The sequence below is a fragment of the Anomalospiza imberbis genome, chromosome 3, assembly GCF_031753505.1.
Source record: "Anomalospiza imberbis isolate Cuckoo-Finch-1a 21T00152 chromosome 3, ASM3175350v1, whole genome shotgun sequence".
Taxonomy (NCBI): domain Eukaryota; kingdom Metazoa; phylum Chordata; class Aves; order Passeriformes; family Viduidae; genus Anomalospiza; species Anomalospiza imberbis.
In genome coordinates this window covers 30901170-30920645 of record NC_089683.1, presented here as the reverse complement: position 1 = coordinate 30920645, position 19476 = coordinate 30901170, and the positions used below count along the sequence as shown (strand labels likewise).

General features: G+C 37.7%; 1 protein-coding gene across 1 annotated transcript in view; it reads right to left on the bottom strand.

Moving 5' to 3' along the window:
• The window catches only part of DDX43 (DEAD-box helicase 43), a 22149-nt gene extending 2673 nt beyond the window's left edge, over positions 1-19476 (bottom strand). The window contains exons 1-15 of the mRNA XM_068183834.1: positions 19143-19476; positions 18528-18583; positions 18029-18161; positions 16585-16692; positions 16007-16088; positions 13581-13737; positions 13377-13495; positions 12980-13090; positions 10266-10407; positions 6631-6731; positions 5800-5887; positions 4173-4300; positions 3461-3570; positions 2593-2731; positions 1756-1843 (exon numbers count right to left, since the gene is read on the bottom strand). Coding sequence (XP_068039935.1) covers positions 1756-1843; positions 2593-2731; positions 3461-3570; positions 4173-4300; positions 5800-5887; positions 6631-6731; positions 10266-10407; positions 12980-13090; positions 13377-13495; positions 13581-13737; positions 16007-16088; positions 16585-16692; positions 18029-18161; positions 18528-18583; positions 19143-19461 — 1881 coding nt within the window. The 5' untranslated portion in view covers positions 19462-19476. The remainder of the gene's footprint in view (positions 1-1755; positions 1844-2592; positions 2732-3460; positions 3571-4172; positions 4301-5799; positions 5888-6630; positions 6732-10265; positions 10408-12979; positions 13091-13376; positions 13496-13580; positions 13738-16006; positions 16089-16584; positions 16693-18028; positions 18162-18527; positions 18584-19142) is intronic.

Genomic DNA, 19476 nt, shown 5'->3' with positions numbered 1-19476 from the left:
TTTCTTCTCCAGTATCAGATCCTCCCCTAGAGCTTGAAGCTCTTATTCCAAACTAAAATTGCAACAATTTCTTGCAAGAGTGGTTTTTGAGCAAGCGGTTTAATGAACAATCTGTGTATCTGCTAAACATACAAGCTAGGGTAGGGTAGTCCAAGTGAGAAAACAGAAAAGGATAAAGATGCCATAATTTATATGGTTCTTGGTATTACACAGATTACTGTTTACTGTTTTTCCAATAAATGTCCATGCTTGGTAAAAAGCATTTATATATATATAAAATATATAAATTTCAGCATAGACACCTTTTTGTTGTACCTGTTCTTCTTTATATCATCTGTAGATTCAAAATCACAGAGAACATTTGGCTAACAAAAGCAACTAACTTGTTTTGAAATCAAAGTATTCTGAAAATTCAGTTCTTTTCTTACTTTTACTTCATGCTTTAAGACTGAAAGAATGGTATTTTCATCATCATGAGAAAAAACCCCAACACTTTTTCTGCAGGGATACTTCCTTTCTATCAGACATAACTAAGTTCGAGAATAATGTTATGACTAATAGTAACTTCTGAAAGTAAGGATTCAGAGTTCCTCTTTTCTCCCCTGAACTCAGAGACTTGTTCACAGTTGAACTATCACACATTATAAAAAAACCACAACCAGTTTAGGAACTTTGCAGTCTGCAGCTGGAGACAAGACTTGAAAGGTAATTGCTAACTCATAATAAAAAACTCAAGGCACCCCTAAAGTAGCTTCACAGTATCATTACTGGTTTCACCTCCTGCATTTTCTGAATAAAAACAAAGCAAAAAGAAAACCCACCCCAACCAAATACCCCAAATATGCAACTTTAAAGAATTATGAGTTTGACCACTCTTCTACACTTTTTTTTCTCCTTTCCTCCCTCAAAAGCATTTTACTACGTTTGCAGTAAAGCAACATAATATCCTTCAAAGAAGAATTATAAAACAAAAGATTGATGTGAAGTTCTAACCCAGGGTTTAAAGTCTGAGTAAGTGTCTATAGTAAAAAACACAGATTATAGGTAAAATCCATTTAGGGTGTACTCAAACTTCCACCAAAAAATGAAACAAACAAACACTGCAACCCAAACAAACAAAATTTGAGCTCAAGTCAGGACTTGAACTGGGGGTTTACTATAAATAAGGCAATTTGTTACAGCAAGAAACAGTAACACAATTATCTGTTTTCTCAGATACAGTATCAAGAAAAAATATGCTTGTTTAAAGAAAGAGATTCCATTCCAGATCCATTTCCCATACTATTTACGAGCATCAGTAAGAAAGCCTGGAAAAGTACATGCAGGTGTCACAACTGTCAGATGCAATAAACAGATAAGATAGTTGAGCTTCTTCTGATACAAGTATTGTTAATATTAAATCATTAAAGAAGAAATTAGTACATGCATCCAAAAGTGAAATACAAATGGAATAAAATATTATGACATAAAATAAACCCTATTTTTTCTCTGCAGACTTCAATGTGTATGTTAAGTTACTTTTTCTTTGGACAAGGAAGGCTTTGGTTAGAGTTCACAGTTCCTTCCTGGGACTCATCTGTAAGATAAAATATAGCTAAGGCTATCTAGGACAAGACAGACTAAAATACCCATTTTCTTTCCCTGAGACACCACAAACACTCACCAAGAAGGGTCTAAATAGTCTTAGACCTTCATGACATGCTTCAGGTGCTAATCCAGAACCAATATAAATCTTACCCAGTAATGTATCCTTACTTGGTTTGCTCTCTGCAGAATGTCAATCAGCTCGGACGCAAACCTCCAATCATTGCTCGTGACAAGTGTCACTGCCTCCCCAGAGCGCCTAAACAAGGAAGGAAACAATTGGTGATCTTCCAAACAACTCTGGCCAGACTTTTACTACTGACCTAGGCAGTAATGAACTGTACTACAGGAATATTATTGAGCTGATAGAATAAAAGTGGCTTGAGCATTAACCCTGCACATGACAGAGAGGAACTTCTCATAAAAATCAGAATACAGCAATTCACCTAAAGTGGAGCAAATGCACGACTAATTTATAATTTTACATAATAAACATAACATAATGGCAACATATTTAAGTATGAAGAGACACACATTCATATCATGATTAAATGAGAAAAATCACACTTGTACCAGCCTGGGAAAGCAGCATCCCAAAGAACTACCACTAAATGACACCACCATGATCGGCTGCAGACTTTGAACCTACAGATGCTTCTTCTCAATGTGCTGTCCAGAAAACTAAATAAATCAGCAGTTCATGAAGAGATAGGCAAGGAAGTAACATTCCAGAGTATCAATGCAAATTGTTTTTCTAATTCTTCCTAATATTTAAACCAGCTTTCAAACACTCTTGATTCAGTAACAGAAAAGTGTGAAACTTGTTTGCCTTCAATTTAAATATATAAATCAGTGTGTTTCTAGAACATACTTTGATAGACTGAAGTCTTCACTCCCCCACCCTGCAGGACCTGTAGCCTCTAGAATTTGACAAGAAAAACACCTATGCAATGCATAAAAGATAACAAAACACTGATAATACATTACTATTTTCTGGTAAACACTTACCCTGCTCTTCCAGTACGACCTACTCTGTGAACATATTCTTCAATGTTGCGAGGGAAATCGAAGTTAAAAACATGAGTAATATCGTGCACATCAAGGCCACGGGATGCCAAGTCAGTAGCCACCAATATTCGAACTTTGCCTACAGTAAGTACGACAGGAAGAGAACGGGAGTTTAAGGAACAAACAGAAAACATACTCCAGTCTACTGGTTTTCTAGCTTATAATGCACTTAATTTTCTTAACACCAAGTAAAAATATGCTTGTTGCACGTTACACTGAGTTACTGCCAAATACAAGCTGGTAAGCAAGCACCCAAAATGTCATTTTGCTATTACTTGCATTTTACAAGTAAAACAGCAGAGTGCAAGAAAAGTAAGAAATATGCCTGGTAGATATAAAGAGTCTGTCCAAAGAACAAAAACTTCAACAACTATATTCTCAGCTGACACTCCTGTCAAAGCACCCGTCTTTTATTAGCATGTGTTCACATAACCCTGGATTGTGTTCACACAACCCTACTAGCATAATTTGGAGCAGGACTGTTTCACTGAAAGCACCATCATCTGACATTTGAATTTACCATTCTGTAGACATACTATAGCAATTTTCCCAGAAATGTCAAAAGTAAAATAAGCCTCACTTTAAATTATTAAATGCCCAGACATTCAAAATTTTGTTCAAGAGCAATCTCTTTGTTTGCTGGGTCTTTTTTTGTCAAATAAATAGAGAAAATATGTAATTAAGAGCTCTTTAATATTTTAATTTCTATAGTACTAAAGAGACATGACACTTAGAAATAGACAAGTTTTGAACAGAACAAACTTTAAAAGTCTGGCCTAAACAAACCAGTACTTCAGTACAAACTCACCTTTCTTGAAGTCATCCAAAGCCTGCTCTCGATCATATTGTTCCCTGTTGCCATGAAGTGACTGTACTGGAATTCCTTGGATACCAAAGTCACTTGCCAAGTCATCAGCTCTAGGGTGAAATAAAGCAATGGCTCTTAAAACAGAAAAAAAAAAACCCCAAACAAAATTGTGCAGTATCTAGATTTAAATCAAAAAGATAGTAATGTGACAGCAAAAGCTAAATGTGTGCTTAAGAACAAAATGTTACCAAGGTCAGCTGATACTTATTATAAAGGAAAGCAAGTCTCATCCACATAGAAATGTTTACCTTTATTTATGCTTCAAAGGAATAGATTATTTTTCTGTTGCTCACTCAAAATTTCAAGTATGATACAATGACCACATCCCACATTAATCAGGTCTTGCATGCACCAGAGGTGTATGAAAATAAACAGTACATTACATTGATGTATCCCAAAGAATCCAAATATCTCACTTGAACTATGTGAAACTGAGACTTACCACCACCATTAAGAATATTTTAAAAAAAGCTACAAACTACCAGTCAGTCTGAAGGAATAAATAAATAAATAAAAATAATAATACTACTAGCAGCACATTGTGGAGAAGAGGTATTACACTTAATAGTTATTATGTGAACTAAGAAACTATTCAACATTTCTGTTAGGAAAAATACCCAAACAAAGATGATACTGGAAAGTGATCACATACGTAAGCTTTTTTCCCACAAAAATGATGACCTTGTCTTTTGGCTTCATAGATTTAATGAAGCTATGCATGAAAGCTCTCTTTTCCTCCTCGGGGATAACAATAACTTTTTGTTGTACTGTGCTTACTGCCTGTCAAACAGCAAAAAGGGATGTTAGGTAGAAACAGAATACAATCATATTTTTTCCCATATTGCCATGTTATAAAACTAGCAATATATGATACCATAAATTATTTTAATATGTATCAGTTTGGAGTCCAAACAATGCAGATTTCTTATTTCCTCATTGCTTTAGGAGGATAATAAAATTTACCTTTAAGCAGTTTGCCAAACCATTTATTTGCAGAGATTTAAAGGGCACCGATTAGTGAGGTGAAAGAAATATATTATTAGTGAAAAACACATTTAAATTCTTTAATTAGCAAGTATTTTATGTTACTCCAAAGCAAGTTGGAACAATAGCAGTCTTGAAATTACAGGCTTTTAAAGATGCTGTAAATCTCTTTGAAATTATCAGTTCTAACTATTGCAATAACAGTTCTTTGCTCCATTACCTCTGAAGGTTACCACAGAATATCTAAGGTATAACTAATAAGTAGGATAAAATGTCTAGACATTCTCATGGCATGGTATCATGATCTTGTGGCAAGAGCTGAAAGTTCAATCAAGTAGACAAAGATTCTCTCTCCAAATGGGAACCCTTCCCCCCCCGCCAGGTGTCACCTCTTCAAGTGAGAGAAGCTCCTGTAAAAAGAGATTAATGCCCTAGAGAATGAAGCTACAACAGCAGTTCATGTCTTTCAAATTCCAATCCTGACAAGAAATGCCCTTTGATAAAAGTGTAGATCTGAACAGAACAGACAAAAAGCACACTTTGTCTCTACTTCTACTGAACAGTGTACTGGATACTAGGTTTCCTCATTCCCTATCATGAAAAAAAATGGAACTGAAAAAGAAAATTTCCTAAGATCTTGGGTGAAGTACCGTTTCTGTAAATTCTGCTGGTACTGAAGCCAACTACACATAGCTGCGCAACTGACAAATAAGCAGCTACATGTTAGAAGTTTTGGATTTTAAAGACCGTTCTTACTCTCACACACACTTTCTGCTATAGACAAGTGTTCTCCAAGAGTTTAGTACAAAGCTCTCTCAAACTCCATTTGAGAAAGATGCAGTTAGGAAACACAAATTTAGATAAGGATCTGTATGCATTAGAAGGAAGACCTCCAGAAGGAAAACCAAATAAAGAACAAGAACTTGCTGATCCAAAATTAAGCTTGCAAAACCAAGGGATCATGCAACAACATTTGGCATACTGAAGTAGAACACTCAATATGATTGATACTTGTCACCTGTTATGTCTTCTACTGAAGAGCTAAGGCTTCCAGGTATTGTTACTGCAAAAATGTTGGTTTATACTTTTTAAATTTTTCTGAACTTTTAAGGAAACTTTCAAATAAATAGCACGGAGCTGTTTCTTGAAAGCTCAGATTGATTACAAAAGATACATGCATTTACTTACATACAGTTAGTGACAAGCAAAAAAGTTTTGCTTGGCTTAACCTGGCTTAAACATAGGTTCTTCTAAAAAAGGAAGGGGAAAAACCAAAAAAGAACAGGACAACTTACTGCTAAGTCAAGAGTGCCAACATACACAATCATGGGATTTTTCAAGTAAGATTTTGCTAGGCGACGGACACCATCAGGCCAAGTAGCACTAAACAGGAAGTGAAGAGGAAAACATGAGAATAGTGTGCCAAATCTCCAATTCATTAATTTCATCATATTCTTCTTTTCTTTCCTTTCTTATACACCAGTGAAACATATATGGACTAACAGTATTGAGCTTAACTAATCTTAAATTAATAGTAAAGAGCACTTAAGCTTAAAAGGTAATTTTGTTGGTTAAAAGTACAGGCAATAATTATGGAGCTTTTCTATTGAAGCCTCAGTTGAGTTTGGTAGTTGAACAATACCTAATAAGCAAGTTTCTAGTCTGTTTTCTTAAACAACAGTTTAAAAGCAAAATATGGAAACAAAAATTATTGTTTGGATATTTGATTGTTAAGTTCCCAAAAGCTGCATGATGTCAAAATTAATCCAGGTACAGACTAGCATAGATACTGATCAGAAAGTCAGGAAATACAGTTCTCCATCTGGGACCAAATGTAAGTTGGCATCTCAAATTGATATGGCAAATTCCAGCACTCCCAGGATACCTTCCTTTTTTTTGGGACAACTGAACTGTCTTTATATTTGATGTAAAAAATCAGAAAAGACAGTATAAAATGAAAAAAAAATTGTCAAATGACTCATCAGGACTGACTAGACCGAATTAGAAAGAAAACTAGTAAAAATTTTAATAACTGACACATTTGTTTTGAAATTACCTTGTTCAATAATAATTAACTTGCTCAATAACTTAGTGCTCAGGACTTGAACATAATCATGTTTAGATACCTTGTCATAACAGTTTGTCTGTCAGGACGCACATCTATTAGGATCTTCATTATCTGAGGTTCAAATCCCATATCCAGCATTCTGTCAGCCTCATCTAAAACCTGTTCAGAAACAAAGTTCTTTATTCTGCCTAGTCCCTCAGATAAGGGTTTATTTCAGCAGGACATTACAAAGAAAAAGATTTTAATGGTAACTGTTTTAATTGCAGAATCTTCTCCATAACTTACTACAAAAGGTGTTCAACTTCTATTCTACCTCCTCAATTTCCTTGACACTTTCTCATTCACAATTATACTTGCAGGCAAAACAAGAAAATACACAGCTCCTTTAAGAGCATTTAAAGTCAATAAAGAAAAAACAACTGTTTGTTTTACCAATAATTAGGTTGATGGCTAAAACTAAGCACAAACAAACAAAACAAACAAACAAACAAACAAAAACAACAAAAAACCCACAACCAACCAAACCCAAAGGGGAGCAACCTGCTCAACACACATAAGAAATTGTTTGCAATTTTAAGGGGAAATCTCATTTCTACCTCAATTAGAGATCTCATACAGGATCAAAATATCACATGTCAATTTACTTCCTCATTACAAGTAAGAAAAAAACCAGAGCATACATTCTGGCACACATTAGGACACTGCACAACTCCCATAGCACAAGCTTCTTTCATCTGGTTAAAAAAAGCCAGAAGCGAACAAGTGAGCTGGAGGTCTGAGAACTACTCTTTGGAACTAAAAAGTTTTCTAATATACAAGCACACTTATGAATGTTTTCAGTCTCATACAAAGAAAGAAGGCTGACATCTGAGACTCATTTATCTCCTCTGATTTATAGAAACTCTATTTGAAAACTAAAGTTACATGGATTATGCTTTTAAGTATTGACAATTTCTAGTCACTTATGTGGTAATACAAGACATTGATGATAATCCTTTTCTACTGTCCTAATTTTGCTGCTCTATTATTCTCTGATATTTTATTATATTAAAGGGGCTTAGTACATTATTTATGTGAAAAGAACAACAAATTATCAACTGAGAGACAAGACAAGAATTCTATTTCTTGATTTAATTCTCTTTAATTTTAGAGGGCTCATGGAGGTGTCATTAACTACACGAATTCTAATAGAATAGCAAGGCTGAAACTTCACTAATTTTACATAAAGAGTTGGTTACTATGCCTTTTTCAGCAGTAGAAGCTTTCTATGCTATTAAGCTTAGTGGTACTTTGCTGCAGAGGGAAAAGGAAGCATCTGTGTCTAATAGATGGATCAGGTAGCTGAAATTTACTTTTCTTATTTATGATAGCTGCTTCATTAAGATTAAACGCTGTATTATATGTCAGGTAGCTATTAGTACTGATTGTTTCAAATGTGTCACAGCCTCATCCTGGTTTATAATCCAAATGTCCTTTAACGGATATAATCTTAGGTGTCTTGTTATCTTTAAATATATATATATATATTTGTTTGCTAATATTGTTCATTTCAGTTCTATTTCTTGGCAAGAAATTCCTACAAGCCAGTTCTTTCTTTGAAAATTATTTTGTTTCCTCTTTCCTTTGTTTTAAATCAGTTATTGGTAAGTTTAACACTATTTTTCTTTTGTATTGAAGAATGCAAGCACTATTCCAATCTATCTTTTACATCCTCCTTCATGATTTATATATATTTTTAAATTACACTTTCTCCTAAATGTTTCCCAATTATTCATGCATAATTTCCATTTCCTTCCTTCTGCTTTATCAGCATGAAGTCCAAAGAATTAAGATTACTTCATCAGACTGCTGATGAATGAATACTGATTTACACTGAACACAGGGAAACAAAAAGCATATTTTCATGACATGTATTTTGAACAATCAAAGAGCTGTTTATGACAGAATCTACAACCTTACTTCTGAAGTACGAAAAACAGCAGCGTATCTTGAATAAATGGCTTCCTAAAAATGTGAACCAAGACTTGATCAACTTGATGATTCTGTCAGGCAAGAAGAGAAATTCTAACCTCAAACTCACCTTGGGTCCAGTACCTAATTAGACATAATTAACAGAGCTTGTTTTTGTGTTGTTGTTCTTCTTTTCTGGGGGGTGGTATATTTGCTTGGGTTTTAACAATTGTATCCCAGTATCTGACCTTGGAAGTCCTTTGGGAAACAATTGTATCATATTAGCAAGTAATACTCAGTTTACATTGGGAAGCTTCCTAAGACTCAGTAATATCTTTAAATGAAAACTATAAATGAAGCTCTTCAATGAAGAGTGTTCTTCATCCAAGGTGGCAAATGGGAAATCTATGACCACTCTTTTTTTCCTAAAGCAAAGCCAAGAGATTAAATTATTTGCTGGCTAAAAACTGACAATGAAGCTCTGGAAACAGAAAGCATCTTACATATTGATAAGCACAAAAACCAAGGATAAATATATAGGAAGATCACAAAAAGAATTTTCAATGTCCAATTTTTCACATGGGGCTTTGGTAGAACAGAATTTCCTTAAAGTTTGAGGCATAAGACCTTAACCACATCACAATACATGGACCTTGCACTGGTCCTTCTGAAAAAATTTAGCTGCTAGTTGTGCAACAAAAAATGTCTCTCCTCCTTGCTGCACATCATCATACTTTTCAATTTGATAGTCAATTCTTTTTAGCAATGTCATACTACAGTATATGCTGCACATACTGAAACGTGCTCTTGGTTCAATACCCACTGCTTTATGAAACACTGTGTACCTGTGGTATGACTACACTTCACCTTGGCAGAAAGGTGACCTATGTTACTATAGTCCTCACAATGCAGGTTTTCAGGCCTGTTTTCCTCCTGATCAGCAATAACATGTTAGTCTTTTACACAATGCTACTCTCCTGTCTTCCTGTAATAAACTTTTTCCCCAAATGGCCAAATTTATAATGATGCTATACCATTGATGGCCTTGCCAGTAAGCTCACAACTATCACCTAAAATTGGAGCTAACTTGTTACAACATGGAGAGAATTTAACTCTCACAGGGTAGTGGGGTGGTCAGAGAGCTTGGCCAAATTGTCAAACTAGGCAACAATTCACAGACAAGTTAGAAATAAATTGAATATACAGAAGCATTTTACAAACAGCAATGGTCTTACCTGTCTAGTACAGGAAAAGGCAAAAATGAAATGAAGACATAAGGATTATAATAATGTTTATAAGGCTGTTTTCCCATTGAGATCAAAAGAAAGCCAGTCCCCCAACATTTAAGTATCTGTGTGTGACTCTGCTATCACACAAATTCTAATAAAAAAATTGAGACACTGGTAACCTTTGAAAAGAAAAGGAAAAGACAACTTCAGAAAGGCATTTAATCCATTAGTAACTAATCCTGACAAAATGAATTTTAGAATGCCGTTACTGAAAAAACAATTTAGCATCTTTAAAATGCTTGCTGTGCTAGAAGCCTATTTTTCCTAGGGAATATTTCACATCTGCAATGCAATTATAGTAAGTGTGAATCATCCCTCCAACACCAATTTCAGTGTTAAGCTGTATTGTAATTAATACTTTGAAAGTTTAAAGAAAACTCCATTAAAGCTTAAATTCAAACTGAGTCAACCATTTCCCAGCTGGTGCATTACTCATTGCGTATCAGTTACTTGCCAAATATGTTATGCTCTTCAAATTTATGAAGTTGTTCATTTGAAGATCATTCAGTCTGCCAGGAGTAGCAATAACAATATCCACACCTTTGGTAACCATGTCTATCTGTCCTTTTCGGTCCCCACCACCATAGATGCAAATACTGTAAAATAAAAGAGTTTTACAGACGTAGTGTATTAAGTTTCAGCTGAAGTCAATCCTTTTCAAATAAATGCCACCATGTTGGTCTAAAAGGGTCACCTGGTATTAACAAGTGGAAGGAATACAATAAGTGTGATTGACAGTATTGCATAATTAATAAAATTAACACTGAATGACATTCCCTCAACAGTTCAGCAATAGTTTTCTGCTGAAACTGCAGTGAAAGTAATCGTGAAAGGAAGACAGCTCATGTGTTTTGGGTTGTTCTGAAAATATTTACACAAAAAACAGATGAATATATGAAAGGATGCATGATTTTCCTAAAAGTACCATCAAAAGTGAGATGTTTTGCTGTTGGGTGACAGTAAGACTTATTCAGAGTCCTACACAAAGTTGACAGAGATCCCTAAAAGCAAGTTTCAGAGTACAGTAATGTCTGTTTAATTGCTTAAATGAAGATCTACACTTAGCAGGTTTGTGGATGAAACCAAACTGGGGAAGGAGCTGATATACTCAAGAGAATTAGCCTTTTATCAGAAGAACCACAAAAAGGCTAGAGAAATGGGCTGATGAAAATACCATAAAGTTTAACAAAAAAAAAGACAGATGGACTATACCCCACGACTCAGGGTCAACATGCTAGAAGATGATATTACAGAAACACTTGTGTGGGCAAGAACCTGAACATTATTCAGCAATGCAATCTCAGAAAAGAAAGCCAGGTGTGTTCTTAGGAAAAGGTAGCAATAGGAAGCGTAAAAATAACACTGGCCCATTCTAGGATGAGTATGGTCACCTCACAAACAGGGACAAAGACAAAGCAGAGCTCTTTAACGCATTCTTTGCCGCTGTCTTCAACAGAGATGATGCACCAAGGGGATATCAATGCCCTGAGCTAGAGAACCACAACTGAGAATGATCCACTCCCAGTTGAGCCACAAATTATGCAGGATCTGCTACTCCAGCTGGATTTCTACAGATCTACAGGGCATGATGGGATTTGTACAAAAATCCTCAAAGAGCTGGCTAATGTAATTCCAAAGTCTCTCAATGATTTTTGTGCGGTCTTTGGAATCCAGAAAGGTCCCTGATGAAGTTATGGAGAAGATTCTGGGAGGTATTGACAAACACCTGTAAGACAATGTAGTCACTGCCCACAGCCAGCACAGCTGGCACACAGTCCTGCTTGTCAAGCCTGACTTCCTTTTATGGCAATGTAACCCATCAAGATGATCAACAAAGCCAGCTGATGTAACCCATTTGGATTTCAGTAAAGCATTCAATACTATTTCTAACAGTATCCTTCTGGAAAAATGTCAAGCACACAGCTGGATAAACACACCATGGGATGGGTCAGCAACTGGTTCACAGGTCAGGCATAAAGGGTTACAATGAATGGGGTGACATCAGACTGGTGACCTGTCACTAGAAGGGCCCCACAGGGCTCCATCCTTGGCCCTCATGACATCTTCATAAATGACTTGGAGGCAGGACTGGAAGAGGTACTAAGTTTACTGACAATACAAAACTGGGAGGAGCTGCTGGCTCCCTCCAGGGCAGGGAGGCCCTGCAGAGACCTTGACAAATGACAGGCTGGGCAACCACCAAGCACATGAAGTTCAATAAGGGAAAGTGCCGGATTCTGCACCTGGGATGGGAAGCCTGAATATACAGACAGACTGGGGAATGGGATGCTGGAAAGCAGTGCCATGGAAAGGGACCTGGTTGATGGCAAGTTGAACATGAGTCAGCAGTGCCCTGGCAGCCAGGAGGGCCAACCCTGTCCTGGGGGGCATCAGGCATAGAATCACCAGCTGAGCAAGGGAGGGCATTGTCCTGCTCTGCTCTGAACTCATCTCAAGTGCTGGTGGCAGTTTTGGGCACCACAATAGAAGAAAAATATTAAACTATTAGAAAGTGTCCAAAGGAGGGCAACAAAGATGCTGAAAGGCCTTGAGGGGAAGCTGTGTGAGAAGCAGCTGAGGGCACTGGATCTGTTCAGCCTGGAGGAGACTCAAGGGAGACCTCACTGCAGTGAGAACTTCCTTGTGAGGGGAAGAGGAGGGGCAAGCACTGATCTCTTCTCTGTGGTGACCAGTGACAGGACCCAAGGGAATGGCCTGAAGCTGCGTTAGGGGAGTTTTAGATTGGATAAGGTTCTTCACTCAGAGGATGGTTGGGCACTGGAACAGGCTCCCAAGGGAAGTGATCACAGCACCAGTGTGACAGAGTACAAGTGTTTTGACAATGCTCTCAGTCACATCTTGTGACTCTTTGGGATGTCCTGTGCAGGGCTAAGAGCTGGATTTGATGATCTTTGTCCCTTTCAACTCAGCATATTCTGTGTGATTCTTCTTAGCTGTCAACTCAGAAGGAAAAGAAGCAGAAAATCTTCATAGACTTTGACCATGGGATTAGTCAAAACAGAAATTCTGAAAACTGGGAAAATATAAACTCTGCATTTACTACTATCTCCTCCCCTCTTAAATGCAATTATTGTAGTAGGTGAATTAAGTCACAGCTGGTAAGAGATAAAAGGTATTACTTAACAAGCCAGTGAAAAGCAAGACTACCTTTTAATTCCTTTGTATGCATAGTTTGAACACTCTGCCTCTACCTGAAGTGCCAGTTCTCTAGTGGGAGCAAGAACTAACATTCCAGGCCCCCCACGCTGATCTTTGGATCTGCAACAAAGCATATTTAGAATGTTGGTATATAAGGATGGGCAAAGTCCATCATGCTTAACACTGAACATTTTAATACTGTTCTAAACTTCCTCTGCACACTTCTGCTAATGGAATCTATGGTGACAAATTTGGTGCTTATTCCATCAGATTTGTAATTTTTTTTTCAATACATGATTTTTATCTTCGTTGCTAGAAAATCATCTCAGGAGTTGGATGCAGAAGGAAGTAAGTGCAGGGGGAAGTATGCACAGCTAAACAAATCAGACCTGTGAGCAGTCCTTACATTGGTTGTGAAGTCAAGTGAATGAATCCAGGCATTAAGTATGCTAATGTCTTCCCAGTACCAGTCTGCGCTATACCAATAAGATCAATTCCTTGGAGTATAATTGGCCACGCCTGGGACTAACATAAAACAACAAATACTTATATGTAGTCTTCATTTTTCTCCTAAGGTTTAGTTAAGGAGTCATCAAAATTGAATACATACCTGAATTGGTGTAGGCTTTTGAAAACCAACTTTTCTTATATTTGCCATAATATCAGGATAACGCTCAAAAACATCTTCAAATTTACAAACAGGATTGGGAATGCAGCGCTTTTCACCTTCTTTCAAGTCATCACAAGTTATATCATTATTTTCTTTCCTGTATAAAGTAGTGCAATTGTTTTAAAGACTCATAATCAGAAAAATTAGAGCTAACATAAAAGACTGTATTTCTTAACTATTTTTAAACTCCTTGAACAAGAAAAAACAGGTTCAGGCTCTTGAATGGGACTGAATTAGTCTTTGATCTTTCTTAAAAGTCCTTCTATAGGAACACTTCTTCCTAGAGGTACCTATTACCATTTTTTCTTAAGAACGACTAATTTGAAGTTAAATATGGTTATTAACATGAACTGCACTCCTATCAGGATACAATTATATGTGATTACAAATTAAGTAGGTATGACAAGTTTTTAAACCCAAAAACAAACCAGAGTTCAGATGAATGGCTTCAACTAATCTGTCAGAATTCTATATTCTCACAAAAATCTCCCCCAACTGTTTCAGAGCAGCTACCTGGATACTCTAGAGAATGCCAACAGAACAATCTTCAAAAAAGAACATGACTAGTAAGACAAGCTCAAAACAAAAACCCTGGAACAACAAGCCCCTAAAAGTAGGCAAAACCCAAATCACAACACGTATAAAAGACTATATTAAAAACTACTGTTCCAAAGCTTCTTCCAATTTAGTGCTATTAATACGCTGTCCTAGTTTAAACCAAGGGCAGAGTTAATTTTCTCCCACTGGCAGAGAGGGGAGCGTGAAGCCATGTGGTCATGCCTATACTATTACTCTGTATCACCCAAATAATCATGAGGGGTGAAGGGGATTTTTCACTTTCCAGGAGAAAGGGGGTGTGGTTTCCTGTGGAAGAAAAAGCCAATGACCCTCCATGGCCATTTTGTTCCTTTTCCCAGGAGAGCAAATGGTGACTGGAGAGGTGAGATGGTATGGATGGTCTGACCAGCGGGCTTGGCATTGTCGTTTTTTGTTATCTCAGGTTTGGGGAAGAAAACGTGGGCACGGACAGGTTCATCCACCATTTTCTCCTTTGTCTCAAGAGCTGTGCGGTGCCGGCTGTGGTGGTGTCATGTTGGTTGGACTCCCATGAGCATTTTTGCATGCAATCACCTTTTATACAATGTTTTTATTAGTGTTGTTGTTGTTTTTCTTATCTCATTGATGATTTCCAGTAATTTCTTAACCCATAATCTCTGCCTTTTGTCCCTCTCTCACCAGAGGGAGTGAGGGAAGCGGAGGGAGGGGCTGCTTAGAGCTTAATTTCCATCTGGTTTAAAACCATGACATCTGCATAAGCATATTGGTTTCAGTCCTGTACTCCTCTGGAGATTCCATTCAGTGAAAAGCTTTTCAAGAGGGGTGTAAGCTAGGAAAAGAATGGGCAATTCAACTTCCCCTCATGTTTATACAATTATTTCTTTCAATTGCTGCCATTTTACTTAAAGTGAACTGATTAGATGAAGTAGAAAAGAAATTCCTTTATCACAAAAATTCCTTTATCTATTCCTCAGTATATATTTTTAACCTACAAGAACAACGTTCTGTAATTTTTACTAGCTGTAACAAAAACACATCCATATACTTTAAAGGAAAAGGTGAAAACATCTGGAAACAATTCCATGTTTTGCTCACTGAGGCAAAGTTTCTCTGGCATGCAAAGAAAAAAAGACATCTTGCAAAAATAAAAGTAATAAAAAGCTAACACTTCAATAACGCTCACTAACTTCATTAGAACTACTAAAGAGGGCTGTAAGTATTGTCAAGGCCTGAACCAAGTCATTTGAAACAGATGACCTGTCTTCCTTGCAAGGTACTGAAATAGGTTGTTGGATCAAAATAAATAGATGCAGTTAACTGAAGCATGTATTCACCAGGATGTGCTTGTAAAGACAAGATAGATAAAAAAAGGAAGACAATAGTAACAAAAATTGGAATTTGAAGACAGTTTTGGCTAAAAAAATGCAGGGAAAAATTGCAACCAAAAGATATTCAACCTGTGAATAATCCTATTTGGAAAGACCTAGAAAATGTGAACATATTGTCTCATGAAAGGCAAAGAAACAGGCAAAAGTCAGTGAACTGTTATGATTTTTTCCTGTGCTGAAATTCAATCAGATCAAACACTTGTAAAGAAGCAGAAAATCCCTGAGGTAAATTTTCTAGACAACTAATAATCTCATCTGCTAGTTGTTTCATTCCCAGGAAAGAGTTCTTAAAAAGATTAAGCTGCTACAAGACCCCAGCATTAGTGTCTCTGTTTCAGTATTTAATCTCCCACTTTCTAGGCTTTACAGTTTAATAGTAATTTTTGCCAAGCAGATGATTCCCTAAAGAAATGATCTTACCGCCACAGTTCCACTTCTTCTTGTGACATAGATGCAGTCCTGGACGATTCTTTGTAAAAGTTTTTCTCAATTGGAGGCAAGCCTTAAACAATCAGAAAAATCCAACTTGAGTCAGTGCAAGTCTGCTAAAGTGTAAGATGGAAAGCCCAGAACCCAGAAAGCGCCTTGAGCCAAGAGACTAGCTGGACGTGATGGAAGACCATTGCTCATGTAAAAAGATGAAGGCTGAGACAAATACTTCAATATCTGCAAAAAAAAAAAAAACCACTTCCCCACATTTCAAGTTCTGAAGCCATATACAAAACAGCACTATTTTCAAAGGGTGACATTCAAATTACCACATGAGTAGCAGGTTTAAGTCTTGGCACAGCAATCAGTATCCTCCATGACCATGTTAAGAAACGCTAACATGGCCAGCTCACTGCAAATACATCACTAATTTAGGCTCTGAAAGATTCAGTAATCTCAAAGCAAGTATTAGAAATGTTTAAGCATTCCAACAGATTTACCACATAGAGACAAGTATAATACAATCAAAACAGAGACAAGTATAATACAATCAAAACTGTAAAACTAACCTGCCCACTTCATAGATTCATATTTGGCCCTGTTTTCTCGAAGAGAGGCCCAGTTAATTACTGGTTTCTTTGGGTTATTTTCAGGCTTTATAACATCCAAGGTTTTTCCTGCAGAGTTAGTAACAAAATGCTGCTGTTTGATGGAACAAACCACGGGGAGAAATCTCCCCTCAAAACAAACACATTTTCTATTGTAAGGCCTCATATATTTTAAATAGACATGAAACATATATATAAGTGGAAAATTATTTCCTAGATCTCTGCCCTGAAACATTACTAAAATGTGTACAAATTCAGTTTTGATAAAAAAAGGGAAACATTTCAACATCTTTAGCTACTTAAAGGAAATAATGATGAGTTATGAAATGCTTCTCCTCCTGCTATAAACTAGGTTTGTTGTGCAGCAAGGTTTTGAAAAACTTGGGAAACCAGTAGATGATATACAGACAGAAAGCTTTAACAGCTACAAGAGCAAAGCTTAGGTCTAAAGCATCCAACAACATCACAATAAGGTCTCAGTCTAGTTATACTCTATACTTCTTTTATGATGAGGTTAACACTTCGTAATTAAGTGCAGCTTTATACTGAAGATATAAATAGCAACACAGCTGTGTGGAAAATTAGTGGAAAGGCAGGAAACATAGGGATAACTTTCTCACAAATCCTAAGTAGTTTTAAATATTTCTAGTCTCTTGAAACATACTCATTCACCTCCTGGGACACTTCTAAAAAGGAAACACACAACTACTCCAGTCCTTATTCTAATGCTGGAACATAATTCCCGGATCCCTTCTTCCTCATCAGTGCACCAGATCAACAATTCTGGATGGTGTTTGCCTGAGCAAAAAATTGTTGGGAGCACATACAAGACATACCAGTAATATAAGCAGCATCCAAACATACAAAAATGATTTCTATATCCATGTAACAAAGCTACCACAGGAAAGCCTAGTAAAGCCAGCCATGAAGTGCAACATCAAATCATAAGACATTAACATTCCTTGAAAGTAGTAGGAAGTCGGCATGGTCCATGCTATGATCAGCACTTTATAATAGACTATCTTTACAAAGGCTTACTGAATTGTAATACTCCACAGATATCAGATTAAGACTTCCACTAGAGACAATACTGTTATTTTGGAGGAATCAGACTGATAATGCAAGAACCAAAGTGGCATAACATTCTGCATCCATAAAATTGTTGAAAACACACAGGAACTGGTTTTCATGGAATCCTGGCAGTTTGGTGGGAGGGGGAAACTGTCCATAGTTGAAAAAAGGAGGATATTTTGGTATTTCTATTTTAAGAAGATGCCATTGCCCAAGAACAAGGTTTAAGTTAACTTACTTAGTAAAATACTACCAATATAAAAACACTCCAGCAAACTACCAAATATATGGAACACAATCCATAATATTTTTCCCCCAGCTCCATATTTCTTACCTTTCTCTGTCCCACCTCTAAGATAGTTTTGTCCAGAACTTGTAATAAGATTGTCAATCAACATCTTGGCTTTGTTTTGCACATCAATGCTGCCAAAAATCTTTACTTCAGATTCATAGGTTCCTCTTTTAACCTATGTTCAAAAACATCACTGTTTTTTTTTAATACTGCAAAGACAAACATTATACAAGAACACATACTGGAAACAATTTTTGATCTTTTTTTGCCCTGAAGTTTAACTTGTTCTATGAAAAGGCCCTTTAATCCCTTTTCTAAAAGCGAAGGAAATAAACACAGACTTAAGGAAAAAAAAAATCCTGTTTTCACATAACATCCAAGTTGCACCCTCAATTCCATTTCCTTTCTAATAACTGTAAAACAGTGGCATTATTACAGCTATTGTACCACCCTTCAATGTCCTCCAAATGGTTTACACAGAAACAAAACCAATTATGTTCCCAACAGAGCCGGTTTCTTGACAACATACAGGACATGGTACCTTTATCCTGGAACCTGAAGAATCCTCAAGTTCTTTAATTTTAGCTCCACCCCTACCTGTTATAAAGACACACAGCAGCTATTACAGAGATTTAGGACAAACTGACCAAACCTACACAAATTTTGTTTGTGACCAAACTCCAAGATTTTTATATGAGTGCGTGTATCTACAAATAAAAGAACTTGTGACACCAAAACACTGGAGACTGCAGGCAACTCTTTCGTCAATTAATCAAATGCAAGGTTTGTGTGTAAGGGAATGCCCTTTAGTAGAAGAGATGGAGGAGTAAAACTAGATCAAGAGATTGCCACCCTTCCTCCATGTGACTAGAGGGGCTTCAGAACACTTGCACACTGCTGGCCTTGAGAAACAGACGTCAACTCGATCACTTTAGGGTGGAAAGGTTTCCCTGGCGAGTGGCAGAAACCATGCAAAAGCACCCTGCCACGCCCAGGTGGAGAGAGACGCACGAACTGTGCGGGGCGCGGGGCCCTTCCACGGCCAGATGACGGAAGGCAGGCAGGCACTCCCTCAGGACACGGCGGGGGACCGGCTCCTCCCCACCCGCTTACCGCAGCGGGTCAAGCACCCGGCCCGGGGGGCACCCGTCATTACCTATGAGAGCTCCGACCAGGGCGCTATCTAGGGGGAAGCAGAGCGGCGCCGCAGAGCCCCGAGCCTGGCCGGCCGCAGCTCGGGGCGGCCGCTGCCGCGCCGCCCGCCTCGGGCCGCCGGAGCCTTCAGCGCCTCGCTGCTCCCACCCTTCCCCTCCAGGATTCCCCGTGTCCTTCCCTCGTCGCCCGCCGCCCTCCACGGAGGCGCGGCCCCACGAAGGGGTGCTGGGCGACCAGCACAGCGGCCCGGCGGCAGCAGCGGCCCGCGGCCAGTCCGGAGCGCCCCGCTCCTCATCGCTGCTCGCGTCCCAGTCCGACATGGCGGCTTCGCCCGG